Source organism: Frieseomelitta varia, unplaced genomic scaffold (genome assembly GCF_011392965.1).
Source record: "Frieseomelitta varia isolate USP_RPSP 00005682 unplaced genomic scaffold, Fvar_1.2 scaffold_285, whole genome shotgun sequence".
NCBI classification, from domain to species: domain Eukaryota; kingdom Metazoa; phylum Arthropoda; class Insecta; order Hymenoptera; family Apidae; genus Frieseomelitta; species Frieseomelitta varia.
Genome location: NW_025110018.1, coordinates 2,043,525 through 2,062,344, shown reverse-complemented (window position 1 = coordinate 2,062,344; position 18,820 = coordinate 2,043,525). Strand labels below are relative to the sequence as shown.

At 26.1% G+C, this 18,820-nt stretch overlaps 4 protein-coding genes across 8 annotated transcripts in view; 1 reads left to right on the top strand and 3 right to left on the bottom strand.

Moving 5' to 3' along the window:
• Positions 1-890: 890 nt before the first annotated feature.
• Positions 891-10,240, bottom strand: LOC122529314 (radial spoke head 10 homolog B-like). Of its 5 annotated transcripts, XM_043655314.1 has the most exons (12): positions 9,834-10,238; positions 8,851-9,051; positions 8,625-8,728; positions 8,470-8,556; positions 7,789-7,936; positions 7,211-7,416; positions 6,248-6,523; positions 4,881-5,090; positions 4,363-4,482; positions 2,239-2,406; positions 2,046-2,164; positions 891-1,288 (listed from the first exon to the last, which is right to left on the bottom strand). In XM_043655314.1, the coding sequence occupies exons 2-12, from the start codon at positions 9,003-9,005 to the stop codon at positions 1,073-1,075; spliced, it is 1,809 nt and encodes a 602-aa protein (XP_043511249.1). In that variant the 5' UTR covers positions 9,006-9,051; positions 9,834-10,238; the 3' UTR covers positions 891-1,072. The 5 variants fall into 5 exon arrangements, with proteins under 5 accessions (XP_043511249.1, XP_043511250.1, XP_043511251.1 ...); XM_043655315.1 differs by lacking the exon at positions 8,470-8,556 and having other exon boundaries at positions 9,834-10,240; XM_043655316.1 differs by lacking the exon at positions 4,881-5,090 and having other exon boundaries at positions 9,834-10,237.
• Positions 10,241-10,838: 598 nt separating this feature from the next.
• LOC122529329 (radial spoke head 1 homolog) lies at positions 10,839-12,586 on the bottom strand. The gene is made up of 4 exons (XM_043655333.1): positions 12,552-12,586; positions 11,670-11,988; positions 10,906-11,081; positions 10,839-10,854 (listed from the first exon to the last, which is right to left on the bottom strand). Exons 1-4 carry the CDS (start codon positions 12,584-12,586, stop codon positions 10,839-10,841), a joined length of 546 nt encoding a protein of 181 aa, XP_043511268.1.
• A 289-nt stretch (positions 12,587-12,875) lies between these two features.
• Positions 12,876-15,991, top strand: LOC122529316. The gene is made up of 4 exons (XM_043655321.1): positions 12,876-12,956; positions 13,286-13,383; positions 14,461-14,679; positions 15,602-15,991. Exons 1-4 carry the CDS (start codon positions 12,933-12,935, stop codon positions 15,975-15,977), a joined length of 717 nt encoding a protein of 238 aa, XP_043511256.1. The 5' UTR covers positions 12,876-12,932; the 3' UTR covers positions 15,978-15,991.
• Positions 15,992-17,725: 1,734 nt separating this feature from the next.
• The window catches only part of LOC122529319, a 2,267-nt gene continuing 1,172 nt past the window's right edge, over positions 17,726-18,820 (bottom strand). The window contains exon 2 of the mRNA XM_043655323.1: positions 17,726-17,851. Coding sequence (XP_043511258.1) covers positions 17,792-17,851 — 60 coding nt within the window. The 3' untranslated portion in view covers positions 17,726-17,791. The remainder of the gene's footprint in view (positions 17,852-18,820) is intronic.

Genomic DNA, 18,820 nt, shown 5'->3' with positions numbered 1-18,820 from the left:
AACTGAAACATTACTATAAGCGACTTAGTCGCATGCTGTCGTTCCTCTGACTTTCTGAGCCCTGGAATTTTTATGAAAGTATATTTGGAAGAGAAAATCGATTAAGTTCCACTACATTGTTATGTGATAATGCGTAATGGATTCGCTTGTTCCGATGACACTGACAATTTTGTTATTGCTCGCTCAAGACTGAATCGTTCCATCCGTGGCTTCAAAAAAAGCCAACTGCCATGTTTTTTTTCGATTTTATGATGTCTCATGAATCAATTTTCTATCTGTACCTGTTCCAAAGTCCAATTTGTATATGTATTTCATACTGTTCAATTAGTTTTACAATTGGATACATTGCATTTATTTCAAAATTCTTATTACTCAAGTTTGTTTTGTTTCTTCCAAAAGTTAAATGCAACTAAGCATATACCGTATTTCCTAATACGTAAAAGTCACATACATTTGATTTAATTTAATTTAACTTTTTCGGTTTTTATATTCAGTTAAATTAACAGCAATATTGTATTACGAAAAATTTTATGATTATGATGTATTAACAAAATGGTCTTACGAAGAAAATTTATTTATATTCATGATTTTATAATTGTTAATTATATATGTATAAATGTATGTGATGCAAATAGAACGATATGTTCAAAAAATAATATTTCTTTTCATAAGCTATCATTAATAGATAAATTTTAGTTTTAAATATATTTTTCGAATTCGAAGAATATTGGCAATAATAGATCGTTTTTATTAATATATTTAAATTATTTTTTCTAAACTATTAATTGCTTTCGTAAAGTATTACATTGATATTTTAATTTTCCTTCCTTTTCTTTTTATCTAAAAAGATGTCAATGAAATTCTAATTTATTAATTGTTATTTCCTGTTATATTTTAATTGCAAGTTTGCATACTATAAATATGTATTTAAACTAAAATGCAATAAAAATTGCTCAATTTTGTTTAACATAATCCCGATTGTTTCGAATGTTTAATGTGAAGCAAATTAAAAATACAATATGATTCGCACGACAGAAGTGAAACTAGATTTTATTATTATCATCTGAATAAATTATATTAAAGTTCCTTTTTTGATTTTAGAAATCTTCTTGATCGAAGACTGTTCACTAACTTGAGAATCGTCTCTTCTTTGTAGATTATTGGTTTTGAATGAAGCTACTTCCTCCTCAATCTTTTTCATATGCAATAATTTGACGGTCTTCTTTTTTAAAGAGAGTAACTCCTTTGTTGCCTCTAGTATTATTTCATAGAATTCAAGAAAAGTTAACTGTAACATTCAATTTCTATACTGTAAATTATGCATAATATTGTATACGATGTGTCTATAAAATATATTATGCATTTAAGCGAGAGATAATTCAGAAGAAACGCAATTTTTGTAATATCTGTAAATAATCATTGATTATATCACATTGATATCAGTCACATATTAAATTAAATATGATATTCAATATTGATATATGAATAAATATTAATGTAACAAATATTTCAATCTATGTTACTTATAATATTTTATGCTCTTGATGTAATCAATAATAATTTTGTAACTATAAAGTTGATGTTTAAATAATTGATGAAACTTGATTTTACATAATTTGCATTTCATATCGTTATTCATATTGTTTACTAATTTATTTGCTTTCAATTTCATTTTGAATTAATAATTATTTTAATGCATATTATACAAGATAAAAATTACATGGCGTGTAAAGATTATAATTATTAATATTATTGGTATTGTGCAATTTAGTCGGAATTTATTAATATACAAAATTAATCACAAGTGATTATAAAAAATAATCTATCTACTAACTGTCATTTTAGTATAAATTACAATTTTTTCGTTTTAAATTAAATCGGACATAACGCAAAAATTTGATAATGTATAACATCATTGTGATATTCAAAGTTAGAAATATCAAAATAAGCGCAATTAAATAATAATAATGATTACACTGACAATAATTCATTTATTAAAAGTTTGATTTTTAATTTTAAATTCAATTTAATATGTAATAATGTACCTTATAATCCATATTTATAATTATACCACTGCTTGCGTCTTTTATTCCAGGGCATATTAGTGTCATAATTTCTGTTATCTTTGAAATCCCTAGTTGTCCAAAGACTAATAATTCATTAGCTGCAATATAAATGTTGAAGAATGTTTATAAGTGAAGGAATTACGATAATTTTTATAGAGTATGTTATACCTACTATATAGATTATTTTCATTTTTTCTTGATACATTAATCATACAATTACGTAATACGAAAATGTCATCAAGTTTCAGTAAGTAACTGACTTTTTCACCTACTGTGACAAAATTAATTCCATCCGGAAAATTTTTCATAGCTTCAACGGTAGTCGAAGAATCTGCCGTACCTATGTATATCATTACAATATATTTACATTTTAATATAAAAATATCATTATTTTAGGAACTAGAATTTAGCAGAATTTACATGCATAATATAAAATGTAAATTTTAATGTCGTATATTTTGTTCAAATTTGCTTTCTTCAAATAGCAAAATAGTTGAGAAAATTATGTTTTTTGTTAAAATTTATATATATATCTACATAGATATCTATGCTTTTTATATTGAAAAACTTTATTAGCTCTTTATGTGCAACGACATTTCTCAAAGAAAAAAATACTTAATTTTTAACATTTGTAAGTTTCACAGATTTGCGCAACATCTTTACGTAATATAAAATAAAGTCTCTGATGGTCATCTGTCTTTGTGTGCAAATATTGGATGAATTTTGATATGATTTTCATAAATCAGTAGATATTTTATAAATCAGCAAGATGAGCATAGGACTATGGATTGTATATAGTTTTTCAACTATGTATGTACTTATTTGCAACTCGCCGAAACGTTGCACTTCACTTAACTGAAATCTAAAAATTTTACGTTCAAAAGTGAAAATCAAACTATTTTGGTATATCAATATTGACGTTGAAACAATTCCTAAAGAATTTCAAGTAGAAATAATTGATTTATGAAACAACACTGAACTTCAAGATGTTTGTTTAAGTTAAAGTTACTTTTCAGGCAAATAATTACTTACTGTAGGAAAATAATGAGTTTATTTGTTAGTATTTATTATATTTTTGAAAATGAAAATTGCAATTGTAATTTCAGTAACTATTCGAAAGCAATAAATTTCATCCTATAAATTAAATTTTTTTGATTGGTAATCTGTTCAGTGGATGAATGTTGCTTTATATCATAAAAATTGACACGATATTATGTTCTCTTTACGTTGAAATTTATATACCTAATAGTTTGAATGGAAACATATTCCTTCTTTTCATCTGCAATACATAATAATCTATACATAATAATCTATATATACACATATAACAACCAATTTTGTTAGAGATTCACGATAAGAGTGTGTTGGAAATTTTCTAAAATCGTAAATTCTGGGATAGTGCTGAGCAGTCATAGTCCTCTTTTAGCTCCGCAGTCAGTTCTTTTAGAAACAATATCGATATTCAGAAACCAAGGCAACTTACAACAATGCTATTTAGTTTATGTACTTTACTCTTTCATACTAGTAACTAATCAATCGTGATTTAAAATCACTGGCTTTCGTTTAATGCTAAGCCTTCGTTCAAGATAGAAGTCTTTTTTATGCTTTTCATTCTTGTCATAAATTAATTATGGACGGTAATTCCACCTTTCTAATTGTCCTAAAAATGCATTGGCGCTGACAAGTGAATGTCAATGAATAAACAATCGTTCTAATCTTAATTCAGATATTTAAAATCATCAAGTTCCTATAATGATGATGCTATTGAAAAGATAATCATGCCATTGAAGAATACAAATGAAGAATCTGTAAAGAAAAATTAAACAAACTTGGATCTTCCAAAAAAGGGTTTGATTTAGTACTGTTATAATCTATATAATGGTACGAGCATAGGGATGAAAACTTTATCTGTGATTAATTCGTGTTATGTGTTTCGTTTTCATTTTCATATGCAGTTGATAAGTGCAGTTGATAACAAATATCACATTTTTTTCTTTCCTCCGCTTTGCCATCCTATTCTTTCTTCTCATTACCTATATTTCTCCAAAAGAACGCGCTGGAAGATACTATGTAGAAGATACTACATACAATTGGCCGGAAGATGAAGGAGGAAAAATAATTTATTAAAAAAACTTATTGCTCAAAATTCAAAATTATTTTCACGCGAATCTAAAATGCTAGCTAGTTATATAAAATACAAATATGAATATAGACAATTTCGAAAATGGAAAATATTTGGAAAATGGTAGTAGAGAGAATTTTTTAAGATTTAAAACATAATAGATAATTAGTTTACCTTTTAAATTGCACGTTGCTCGAAGAAGATCTCTCGCAGAAGGTGGATATCCAATTTGTTGATACAATTCAAAGACACAGTATATAGGCAGTAAATCCTGATTTTCGTAACATAAACTACCTGGAAAATATTATTTATTATTATTTTTTTATTATTATATTATTATATTATTATTATTTTATTTGAAAGGTATCAATTCAAAATTTAAAAAGTTGTATTTGCTTTTTTTCTTTCTTTCTCTTTAAAAAATTGATAACACAAAAGACTTCTTTTACAGAATCATAAATATTTGTTTTATTCATTTGATCATTTTATTCTTAAAAAGTAATAAAAATCATTAAAATATTATATAAATATAAATTAACTTTTTTCCGTATAGCACAATGCTTTTCCTAACTTTGCAAAAGAATTATTTTTTGTAATAACATTTTATTTATAATTATTCCATATTGTTTCATATTATTTTAATTATATTACATTATTCTATTTATAATTATATTATTATATTACTCATATACCAATATGATTGCCAGCATGAGGATATACGTCATTTTTTAAAAATCTGTGCAAACCTCCGGCAAGTTTTCCATTCATTTCTTCGATTTCTATGTCGTTGTGTTTAGTATACAAATGCCATGAAGTTTCTAATAATGCATGTAAAAATTGCCAGATCTCAATCTTTTCGAATGGATGATGAGGATCCTTTATCCCAGTAATTTCATTTTTCGCTATTTCAGTAATATGTTGTATATTAGTGATAGAAAATTTATAATAATATGTTTATGATACGAAATCCAAATCTCCTTTTACTTAAAAGAAAAATTGATTTATTGTACAGCACTGTGCAAATGAATTTAAATTTATTCTTAAAAAATGTTTAACTTGGATGATGTCCTTTTTTTCCGCTCATGGCAGTGACAAAAATTTTGTCGGAAAGTCTACTAAATATGTAATTTTCTATTAAATTCATTTTCCATTTTATGTTATTTCTTTTATAATATATGATATATTTCATTTATACTTTTGACTTTGTACCTTCCGGTAACTCACTTTAAATCGTTATATATCCGTTTAATTAAGAATTAATTTAGAATCCCATTTGATGAAATATTTTTAAAAAATTAGATCTGGAAGAACCAAAATATGTAACAGGGTATTCTGTACTTTAGTGTTCAAACATTGTCAGTGTGTTCTATAGATAAAGTATCATGTAGCAAAAATTCCATAAATGCTTCAGTTACAATATAACAAAAACATGAAATGTAAAGCCACATTCATACATGTGTATTTCGGAATACTATAAAATTTACTGTGGACGGAATACTATAAAATTTCTCTGCAGTTTTGATTCTTGTAATTAATTAATTTCATATTGATAAATATTTCTGTATTGTAAATTTTTTGCTTTTAAAGATAATGAATATTTCTACTGATCCAGTAGAAATCTAATGATGTAAAGTCTAATGATCCAGAAAATTTGGTGAAAAGAACCAGTAGATTAGTTCCTCTCAACTAATCCATCGTTAAAATTGAATCTATTGATTATATTTGTCATATTTTATATTTTTCTTATAACTTTTTAATGAATTATTTATAAACTTCCTAAGTTACTCCTTACTAATGCTACATAATATTTTAGTTCTATTTTAGGCATAGAATATATCAGCAAAATTTGAATATTAAAATTCGAGACTAAAATATTAAAATATTTAATATTTAAAATATCAAATTTAAAATATTAAAATATTAAAATACTTGTATATTGTTTAAAGACATAATTGTTACCATTATGAGATCACTATCATGTATAATCCAAGATTTTTGCACAGTACTGTATATTATGAATGACGTAACAATAGTATAATTAATATTAATGGATGTTTACCAATATAACTATCAATTTCAACGAGGCTAAATCCTTTTTCATGAATACCACAATCCCTCCATAACTGCCATAAACACAATTTACTCATTGCAAGATTGCATTTTGGCGCTGACTTGGCAAATAATTTCGCATAATCATTGTAAATTTGACGTAAACGAAACATATGAAACATTAAACAACTGTATGTCCAGCGTTCTTCATATCTCCAATTAGAGTCTATCATCTCTTTAGATGCATTTGTTTGTGAAATATCATTCTCTTCACTTGTAGTTGCATCTGCGTCAAAATTTGTTTTACATTAGTCGCTATCCTACTTCATGAATATGCACGAATGACAATGCTTTTTGTTTATTTACAAGAATTGAAAAATATCACAATTTTGCAATAAAAGGCAATATTGCTTTATTGAATTAATTAATTGATCAAGAATTGATTATTTGAACATGCAAAGTGTATTTAAATATTTAGCACATATATATCAAATACAATTATTTTTGAAATATGTGAAATATATACAAAAGTTTTTTTATATAGAAATAATTCGAATATCGAATTATGAAATTAAGTTTAAAAAAAATAACATTAATGGTGACTATATATTCTCAATATAAAAATGACAAAAATAATAATGTTAAAGAAACATTGCATTAAATCTTTATTTTTGTTTCGCATGTATCAACCTTCTAAGGAAAACATTTCTGATAATAAACATAAATGCATTCAACTAATTAAGCTTTAAAAAAAAAGAAATATCTATTTACGCGGACTTTGTACGAATTTCTTTTCCCTACTTGATTTTATTGAATTAAGCTATTCTAAGAATAATTACCAATGGAATGTGAAATAAATTTTATTATAACTTATATTTTCTTAGGTATTTTTTTCATACTCGCGTATAAGAACCGCGTAAAATTTACATTTATTGTATATTATTTATTAATAAAAAATATAAATAGTAATAACCGATTGAAACTGAATGTGTCAAACAAGAACAGGATTCGTTTTCACAACTGTAACATTTTCCAGATGAAGTCGAAAGTACAAGAGATGGTTCCAAACTCTTTGGATCTAGTAGACGAGCTATATAATAAAATAAATCTAGAAACTGTTCTGGTTTCAGAATAGGAGTTGCCAAGGTTTCTGTTAATTGGTCAGGTTTCTCAATAAATCTATAAACAATTAAATAGAAATTAATTATATTTAATTTATTTTTAAATGTATTTCCTGCATGTTGTTATCATATTTAGGTGCACATCGTATGAAGGTCAAGGTTATTAAAAGTAAAATCTGTACATAGAAGTTTTATCATAATAAATTTATGAAATTGAACTCTGTCAGTTATTATATTAGTAAGCAATAAATTTTGCAATAAAGAGAAATCAAATTTTTTGATAAATTTTTAACAAATAATGTAAATAAATTTTTGGTAAATAATTTAAAGCTGAATAATTCTTTTCTTCTTCTTGAAAAATTTAATGTTTGACATTCACAGTGTTTTCTACAAATACTCTTAAATTTTATTTATCTAATTATATACTTACAATGGTTTTATTTCTTTGACTGTACGCACGCATTCTTTTTCATTCTTTGTTTCTATTTCATTTTCTAAATTATCGGCTACGACATTAGGAGCGTACAAAATATCATTTAAAAATAGTGGATCAAACTCAAACTTTTCCCCGTTACTTCCTGGATAAAATGAAAATGTTTTTAATTCGTTTGTTGCATTAAAATTAGACAAATATAATATAACATAGATATAAGAAAAATATTAATTTTCTTAATAATCTTATTCAAAATTTAAAATGTTCTTAAATTACATAAGAGTTAACGCTTATAATTTAATTAGTATTAGCAATATTAATAACATTCAATAACTCAAACTTCTGTAATTCAAAAATATTTATAGGATTACAATTTTGTTCAGTCTCTTTTGCTTCGTTATGAAAAATTAAGTAATAAAATTTTTATCCTGAATTAATTACTACATACATAAATACATTATTTTATCTCTACAACTCGAATTTAAAAAATCCGAAGTTTATTTTTAGTTGAAGTTTCATTATCATTTGAAAAAATATAAGTAATATGGATATCTATAATTTATAAAAAAAAGATAGCCATCATATATGTCAGCTTGTATCTACTATACTCCTGATTAATATATACATATGTATTCTATCTTTCTTACAAAATTTAGCTTCAGAAAATGTTCATATTACCAATTATAATTCCGTAACCGTGTTTCTTATTATCTTTCCAATAACCAGAATACTTAGCCCCACCGACAGAATTCAACTTTATCTCTCCTATAATAGCAATTTTATTATCACTTTCATCTTTCAATCTTTGTTGCAGAATAAAAATATAAATTCACCTTTGCCATGACGCATTCCATGACGCCAGTGACCTATGTATGATGCTTCTTGTGGCCAAGTAAACGTTTTATTAAAAAATCCATTCCATACGTATTCTCCATATCTGCAAATTTATACATATTGTAATATTTATAAATATACTATAGATTTATATCATAAATTTATTGTAAATTATAATATTGCTGTGTATTTAATTCATTATCATAAAAATAAAGATTAACTAACCCATTCATTGCACCGCATTTCCATTCCCCACGATAAAGATTTCTATTAGACCAGACCATAGTACCGACACCGTCGCGTACACCATTTTTCCACTGACCCACGTAACGAGCACCGCTTGGATAAATTCGTAATCCGATCCCATTCATTTCGTTCATCACCCAATCGCCATCGTATGAACCATTGTCACGGTAACGAGAGTAACTTTTGCAATAAATACATAATTATTTGCAAAAAAAAAATTTATACTACAGCTGACAACTCTAAGTTCAATTTTTTTAGGAATAAATTAATTTGTACAGAAATAAGGCATTCTCACGCTTGACCTTCATATACGTATGTTGTCAAGATTATCGTTCTGAGCAATTTTGATCTTGAAGAGTTTGCGATCAATCACGATGTGTTCAAAAGTTAGAAATAGTAAAGTTGACGTTTTTAGGAAACTTTCAAATACATTGTCAAGAATATTTTCCTGAATAATCTCTAAAAGATTACGAGCAGTCGCTTATCTTTTTTATTAAAAAGTTACTGACAGGAAATACTTGCAAAATGTAACAATTGTTTTAAATATTGAAAGTAGGTATAAACTAATATCTATGTGAAATTGTTCAATATATGAACGAAGGAAGGTGATTTTGTTAAGGCCATTTCCCATAATTCTAGTTATTAGAATTATATCTACGAAAGACGTTAGGCTTGTCCACAGAAAATAATTTGTTATTCTATTTTTTAGATAAGGAGAATGGCTCGCCCATATTTTATGTTGGTTTAGAAGTCCTAACTTCTAAATTTCTACTCTCTAATTCTACTAAACTAATTTTAATATTTTTAAGAATTGACGCGATAGTTTATTGTCATGTTTAATGTCCTCTAGAAAGGTTGGCATCGATCATCCTATCGATGTTTAACAATTTCACTGTTTTTAGAGGAACTACGTTAGTGCAAAACAAACGGCTCGTGATTCAAAGTGATTGACCAGCACTCACCATCACTTTCCTATAAAGCAGGCTCGTCGTGAACGGGGAAGTGAGTGCGACAAAGTCAATGCGTTGGTAAAAACAATATATAAAATTCAACATTGCGTTATTCAAGAATGGGTTTCATATGTGCATCAGTGCGTGATAAGCAGAGCGCGTAACTACAATCACTGAGTGCATCTCACATCAGTTATCTAATTCAAACACTGGGTTGTCAATGCAATAGGTTATCAATACAATTCAGGCTATAATCAGTCTTTCTGCTATATTTCGACTATCACTGCTGTTTCTGCTATTATTACGTGAAATAGTCATTAAGAATTAGTCAGTTAGTCAACTACAATTCCGTGCGACGTCCGATCCGCGTGAATCTATGAAACTTATGAAATATACAGTCCATTTATCGCGATCTCCGGTTTTATATCCGGATCATACTAATCTTTTGTTGTACTTTGCCACACGGTCATTATCTGCCTCAAATACAAGCGCGCGATCATAGTGCTTTATACATTGTGCCGAACCACATTTGAAGCACTAAATCGTTAATGGACAGAGGATTATTATATAAAAAATTAAAAGGATTATGATATAAAAATATTTCATTGTTGACGTAAGAAATTAAAAATTCATTACTAAAAGGGATTACTATTTATTAAAATTTACTACCAAGGGATTGTAATATAATGTCGAACGAAAAATTTGTTTAAAACTTTAACACATAACTCGAACTAATAAATACTCGAACATATTTTGTGAACGTATTTATATAATATAATGTAAATACTCGCTGTCCATTTTAGATAGAAATAAAATTACAGGCAAATCAATTAAGAAACAAGATTATTAAATATTTTTAACAAATGTTCTTATATTCGTATTGGCTTTATATACATATTAATAACAAATTTAAAAAGATAAATTTTACGCATGTTAAAAATTTTTTCAATATTTTTAATAACTCTTTTTTTATATTGCTGCTACAGATTTATAAAAAGAATTTGTAAAAGTGATTTCTTAGATCGCAGGTTTTCTGATTTATAAGAATATTTGACTTGCATTTGATTTTATTAGTATTACTTACCCTTTCCCATGTCTTTGACCCATATACCACTGACCAGTATACATGTAACGATTTTCTCCATCCACCATAATTCCTCTACCATGTCGGTAGCCATTCATAAAATCACCTTCATACCAACAAACATTGTTCCATTCTAGTAAACCTTTCCCATGCATAAGATTTTGTTCGAATTCTCCCTATAAAATTATGCATATAATTATCACTAATGAAAAATTTCACAATTTAAATAAATTAAAATAATATCACATAATTAATAATTAAAATAGTGCGTATTATTTAGGTAAACTGTGTATATTCAATGCTTTTAATAAAAAATATATAAAGTAGTATCTTGTATGTAAAAAATATATAAATAAGTACTTATGTACAATTACTTTTGTTCTTATTAATGTAATCTTTCAGTTTAGTTATTTCAAAATTGTAATAAATACTTTGAAACTGTCTCGGAAAAATATGTCTTAGAAATGTTTTAAAAGTTTCTTAAAAATATATTTGACTTACGTAGAATTTCGATCACTTTTATTACTCAAATATGGTTAAATATTTATTAATAATTTGATTAATATCTATATTATTATTTATTAGAATGTTATCTAGAGTGATATAAATTTTTTAGCATTGCATGAATGAATTAAATATACAAAGAATTTTGAAATTTTAGAAGTTCCTGATTTTCATTTTATTCCATTAATTATTTCTATCAATTTGTACAGTTTATATATTTATATATATTTATGTAATGGTAGCAAATGAAAAATTCTTACTTTGTATTGAGCACCATTAGACCATCTATATACGCCTTCACCTTCCATCATTTTTCTACTAATACGACCGCTATACGTATTATTATTAATGAACCTAATATTTGCAAATTCATCAGGCAATGTTAATTTCCAGGACGAAATAGAGTTTGATTTATCTGTATCGTTATTATATTCTTTGGAATTATTATTGTTTTCTTCCAATTCATCTGCATCTTTGTAATCTTCTCTTTTACCAATATCTTCCTCGTAATATGAACTTCTAGATTCATCAACTTCCAATATCTTCTTGGGTTTTTTTCTTAAATGCTTACCATCCCACCTATATTAAATAATGAATGATATTACTCAAGTCTTACATATTGCATGACGATAATTTATGTACTGACAAGTGATATTTATATATTAAATGATTTAATACATCGGCTATTTTTTTCGTACTAGTGAACTCTTTCGCGTGAAAAATCTACATAGAACGAATAATTCGCATAAATTGAGGGAAGTGTATATGTATGTCATTGCGTACAATTGTCACTAATGTTATTAACTTCTAATTATTTATTAATGCATAATGTTCAAACTTAATGAACAGGGAAATTGTACGTAAATAAAATTTTCAATATTAATACTTTTATTTATGAGAAATATTTATGAGGAATTTGAAAACGAAATCTCTTTAGAAACATAGTGAAAAGAAAACCGATTACTCTATTACAAAATATTTCAAAATGTCATTGTAAAGAAGGTAAATGAATTCTTCTTTAGCGCTGTATTTACGACGTTTATCAGCAAGAATATCTTCAAAAGCTAATTCCTCTGTTATTTCACTTTCTTTCTCTCCGATATCTTCTACTTCTTCTTCTTCTTCTTCTTCTTCTTCTTCACCATATGATTTCAAAGAAATAACCTTCTTTCGACATTTCCGCAATATAAACTCTTTTAACATAATATTCATTCTTTTTTTAATATATATATACTCTTTCTAATAAGCACGAAATAAGAGATGCTTTCACTAAATTTTTGTAAAAATAACTTTTAATTCTGCAATATAGTTTCAGCGAGTTATGTCTACGCGTAATATGAAATCTAAGAAATGTGAAGATATCAGATATTCAATGTATAAAAAATGTTAACATTTTATGCAAACTTCTTACAATACTTGACTCTAGATTCAAAATAATTTTTAGTTAATTACATTATTTCGAATGATGAGACACCAAAAATAATAACGAAGATATTCAAGTTCCGTTATTTAAATGAAGAAAAATGTTAACAAAAGGAAAACTGAACGTAAGATTACATTCATATTGAAAATGTTACGAAATTTTTAAAATTTTTGATTATTATATGGACTGTTAAATTTGGTTATAAAGTAGAAATTTTTGGTCATTATATAGACAGTTATATGGATATGAAATATCCATATTTAAAATTTTTATTTATATAGATTTATTATTTAAATAGATTATTATTAGGCAAATTTGTTTTCACAACATTTATGGAAACTTCTTTCATTATACCAAAATTAGTATTTATATTTATTTTCATAAGTATTAATTTATTTAATTTATTTTCATAGAGTATTTTAAGCATATGTTTAAGTACTGGTTATATTACAGGCTGTTCTACCAATCTGCGAAGATGATGTTAAAGATTTTGAACCAATTATATTTCATACTCCTGCTATTTATAGTACCAAAGTAAAAGTTCATGATTGGTAAGCATATAATGTGTATATCTATAGATATTAAAATATGGATATTAAATATGACTTATTATTGTCATTTAATGTATCATTGATATTTATAGTGATATCTAAATTTTGGAAATATTTTTATCATCTATTTAACTAATTGATCGGTTTTAAGTTTGTTCTTCAGAAATAATAATAATTCCGATATAAGTATAAATACTTTACTTGTATATGAGTGTTTTTTATTTATTTATCATTAAATTTTGTTACTGTTCTATATTTGCAATAATCTATTTCTAATTTTTATTAATATCACATCAATTTGTACAGTTCCAAATTATAACATAAAATGTAAGTTTTTATATGAGATATATTTTTTCAATACAACAGAGAATTTCATATCGTACTGTTTTTTTATTTGTCCCTTCCTAGATTGCTAAAACGTAAAAGGGTGAAACGTTTATTTCCTGTGTTGTGCGTAGCAACGCAGTTTTGTTACCACAATCAATGTAGACTCTAAAACCATTTAACTTGTAACAGGTTTAAATTGTGCATGTATTTTTGCTTCTAGAGCGGTAAACATTAATAATTTTTAACGTAAATAAATAAAATTTTTAATATCACGATAAGAGTTAATTAATCAATAAGAAAAGAAGTACAAATTACGCATTGATTTTTATTTTAACCGTAATAAATTATCAACGTAAGTATTATCACCTGTATTCGAAATAATTGGTAAATATAGCATGAAGTATACGAATACATAAGCAATTATATTTTTTAAACCTTCTTCTATATGTTAAGGACACTAAATTTTAAGAAATATTTATTTCATTTATCACATTCAATAATTTACGTGTATATCACATTCAATAATTTACGTAGATTATCAAATAGCATCTCTTGGTATTGGATTCTGAGTATGAAAACAATAAAAAAAGTTCATGATGTTAATTATATCTTGTTAATTATTTTGAATTAATACAGAAAAACTGCACAAAATTCATTGCCAAGAGATTTTCCCGATGTTACATTGTATGCGATAAGTTAAAATTTCGTTACTTATAGATTTTGAATAAGATTAAAGTTTGATATTTATAGGCAAATGCATACATTGGCTGAACCAAGAGATAACAAATATATATTCCCACCAAAGGGTAATCTTCATAAATCATCGTATCAAAGATTTGGACCAGAACCTGCTTGTACAGGAATTACAGAGACGCAAGCGATGTTATCTCAGATAGAATTAAAAGATCTGTACAAACCAATTTATCCGCAACGCACTTTGCTTCATATGAAGTCCCTTGCATCAATAGAGTATGTATTTATAAATTAACTTTTCATATTTTCGATATTTGTAAATAATGATACATGAAGTTGAGGATGCTAATGTGATATAATAATAATTATTGTTATTCAAACTGTTAGAAAATAGTTACAGGAAGTAGCTCATTAATCCTTTGCACTCCAAACTATTTTTCAATTATTTTGTTTCTTTTTTTTTTTTTTTTTNACACACACACATATATATATATATATATATATTTTATATATATATATATATATATATATATATATATATATATATATATGTTTTATTCATATTTATTGCTAATACAATTAAAAAGAAAATTAATAAATTCTTCGTAAAAAAAGTAATTTAAAATGTAGAATAAAACAAAAGATATGGAATACTGTGCTGTACGTTTATGAGGCAGAAGTAAATTTTGCTGTATGTGTATTGTATTCTTTTTTAAGTTCATAGGTATGAGAAAATTAAAAAAGTTAATGTTAAAGTTATAGTTAAAGTTAATTACAATGCTATTTATATTATCCATTTCCACTGGATAAATTAACGTTGTGCCTAAATAGATTAATTTTAACATTGTTTAAGAACACGAAGTTGAAGAAAATCAGCATTACATGGAAAAATACGAAACTAAATTTTGATAAAGTGCACCTGCACTTATTGAATTTAGTCATTTTTAATTGATCAATTTTAATTAGTGAATTTTACAAAACCAATTTTTGTAAAAATTTTACACTTGATCTTCTATTAGCTTTTCGCAAAAACTTTTTAACTATACCATTTTCTATTATACTATTATTCTATCCTATTCTATTCTATTCCATTATACTACTATCATTTTTTATTTTGCCACATTTTTTTATTATTTAGAAAAATAATATATTTCTTTCAAGAAAATATATTTTTGATATTTGAGGAAATAAATTACAGGCCCGAAGAAGAACAAGAGACACTGACAGATATTATATACGATGCTGAAGAAGCTCGTAAAATGGATTATCGAACAACAACAAAAATTCATTATAGATTACCTCATCCCATGAAACCAAAACCATTACCACCAACACCATCGCCGGAACCATGGCTCTTGAATCGTCGGACTATCGGATATAGCCTTGAACAATTGGAGAAACGAGATGGAATGCATACATTTTTAGATGACAATATGGAACTTCATAAACAGATAGCTGATTTAAAGTCAAAAAGATATAAATTGCATATGTTTCAAGAAAGTGAGCCTTCTGAAGTTATTAATTTGTCCAATAGAAAGGAGTGTAAAATTGAAAATAGTAACGTAGAAAAATAATGATGAAAATATATTCTGCCATACCAAATTTTTATTGGAATAAATAATTTTATTTTTATTATTAAAATTTGTAAATTTGACAATAAATAGAATATTCACATACAATTGCTTTTCTAAGAAAACGTTATTTAGAATGAATAAACTGAAAGATAACATAGGGATGTACCAATCATTGATTTTGACGAAATTAAAGTATAAGTGTAGTTCTCGTAAAAATACTTTACTTTATTCCTCTTTATCAGCTACGTTCAAAGTTGGCGCTGCAAAATCTATTTCGACGAATATCCTGGTCAAATATTTCCAATTTTCAGAGAATGACTGATTACGCAAATTAATGAAATTAATTCATCTTGACGATAAATCCGATGGTGCAAATTATTTTGTAAAAAATCCAATAATACATTGAAAATATAACCGTAACGGATATTATGTCAAAAGATATTTACTTTATGGATTCCTCGTTCCTTGTAATTTCTTTCTCAGCGTTCCAAAACTTTGCAATAAAATAAGAATGTATTTAACGGATTTATCATGAAGATATCTACTATTGTTTTGTTCTTTTTGTTTTTTTTTTTTTTTTGTTTTAGTTACATAGACCTAATTTTACTTGAATATTTGATACGAAATAGAGCCGTGTCCCAAAATTTCGCCAGCATTGCAAATGGCCTCGTGCACTAGAAAACATTCTGTAATATACATTTTTTCTATCTGCTTTCATGTTTCGGTAAGGTCCACAATGGCTAAATGGATAGAATACGAAGATTAGCAATTATACAATCTAGTATTCGAATTCCACCTGTCGCCTTTTTCACTATATGTATAGCGCAGATCCGTTTTTAGTTTCAGAGCTTACCTGAAAATTGTAAATTCAATCTCCAATCATAGTCCCACAGTTTCAAATCCTATAGTTTCACACATTAATCTGACAATGCAAAAGATGTTAATTGTCAATAATTATTACAGACAGAACAATTACAAATAATTCAAGCATGAAAATTACGTAATGACAATTGATTTTATTTTATGATACTTTATTTCGTATATCTTTATTGTAATTGTATTCCCGAGAAACACGTCATTACGTATAGAATTTGAATAACGTTCGAATAATGTCATTCTAACATTTTTACTCGAATGGACTATCGTAAGACTAACTATTGTACAAACAATAGAAGATCATTAATACATGAGAATAAAGACGAGGAACAAAATCTATATTTTCTAAATGCAGATTTAAAGTAAATAATTATAACTAGCAGTTGTCATTCGTCTTTTTGTAAAAGACTTCACTACTGCTATTACATACCACGGAGAGATACTTCTACGAAAAGTTTAATACAGATTTACACTTTTGATAGTAAGTTGATCCTGCTTGGTGAAATCATGCAGTGTTCGCCTATATAATTGAACATAGTAATACGAATAATAATGATGATTCTAACAACAAAAGGTGGAATTATAAATTCGAAGTTAAACGGAAAGGACTTGCTTCTGAACGCGCATTTCCAAAACATCAGGCAGACTCTAATATAATTAACACTAACGTAAAATACAAATGAATCTCACAGTATATAATAATAATGCGAAAGCTGCCAATAATTGACAATAATTATTACAAATTGTTCAATAATTACAATTAATGACCGAAGAAACAATACACGGTAAAAATACGATAATAATTCATTTTATTTTACATATATTACTTTGTTGTTTACAGAGTTTATTTCGTAACTGTAATTTTATTGACGAAAAAACTAATAATACTACGTTATGTATAGAATGTGGACAATATTACTATTAATAGGCATTTATTTTCAATCATTTTCAACCACAACACGCAAAGCGGTAAAGATGGAGAAAACATTAGATAGATACTGAAACATTATCAATATTTGATCGTCATATATTATTTTTGATCAACTCATCTATTACAGTTGAAGAGATTGCAGCCATAAACAATTAGCTTTATTTTATAAATAAACGAAGTAATACAAGAACTGAATTGTTTCAAATGCACCATGCTATCGTTTATTTTAAATATCTTTGATAGATATCTTTGATAAACCTCTGAGGATATTTATCTATCTGCTTATGGATATCGTTTATGAATAAGTAAAAAAATTATTATACAATAAATTTCGATATGGAAGTAAATATGAGGTACTTGTATGAGAAAGATGCGAAGTCCTACATTGTTCATTATACTTATTATAATGGGATAATTCTTTTTTATCATTTTTCCATTAATTTCTGCAAATTCATTTTGTAATGAAGTTAACGCTATATGTAATATTTTTTTCTACATATCAAACGTAATAAACATAAAATTATAAAACAATTTTTCCATCTTGAATTCCTTCATTTATATTGTTTTTCTCTAAAGTATGCACAGAGATTTAGTTCTAACGTTTCGTTTACTTTTATCTAAAAACGTAATTCTATTAATACAATATATCGTTTTATGTGATAGCTATTATTACGCGGATATATATTTTTCACTTATTCGAGTTTACTTTCTATCATTTGTTCTTTCGCCATCTACTCCGATATCAGATTAACTGATTTTTGTTCATTGATTTTTATTTACCAAACGGAACGTATACAGGATACGAAGAAAATAAATAACCAATACTTTCCACCAAGCCATCGAGGGAAGAAGAAGGTCATAAACAGAAGTTTGGAAGCTCTTTCTGATACTACATTACGATACGATATTCTGATTAAAATTGTTTAGATTTCTCTTTGCGGATGCATTTGAAATCAATTAAGATTAATTAATCATTGATGAATGGGAAATTCCCGAAAATCGAATTATTATCTCATATAAAAGTGTTGAAAATAAA

Excerpts from the sequence above, each read along its gene's own strand:
- LOC122529314 (XM_043655314.1), bottom strand. The coding sequence starts at position 9,005 with ATGAACGAAATGAATGGGATCGGATTACGAATTTATCCAAGCGGTGCT. Across the intron at positions 4,483-4,880 it reads TCATGCTGGCAATCATATTG|GTAGTTTATGTTACGAAAAT; the intron begins GTATATGAGTAA and ends AATATTTTCCAG. Across the intron at positions 2,165-2,238 it reads AAATGAAAATAATCTATATA|CTAATGAATTATTAGTCTTT; the intron begins GTAGGTATAACA and ends TTTATATTGCAG.
- LOC122529316 (XM_043655321.1), top strand. The coding sequence starts at position 12,933 with ATGTTAACAAAAGGAAAACTGAAC. Across the intron at positions 12,957-13,285 it reads TAACAAAAGGAAAACTGAAC|GCTGTTCTACCAATCTGCGA; the intron begins GTAAGATTACAT and ends GTTATATTACAG. Across the intron at positions 14,680-15,601 it reads AAGTCCCTTGCATCAATAGA|GCCCGAAGAAGAACAAGAGA; the intron begins GTATGTATTTAT and ends AATAAATTACAG.
- LOC122529329 (XM_043655333.1), bottom strand. The coding sequence starts at position 12,586 with ATGTCGAAAGAAGGTTATTTCTTTGAAATCATATG. Across the intron at positions 11,989-12,551 it reads TATTTCTTTGAAATCATATG|GTGGGATGGTAAGCATTTAA; the intron begins GTGAAGAAGAAG and ends TATTTAATATAG. Across the intron at positions 11,082-11,669 it reads CTAATGGTGCTCAATACAAA|GGAGAATTCGAACAAAATCT; the intron begins GTAAGAATTTTT and ends ATAATTTTATAG.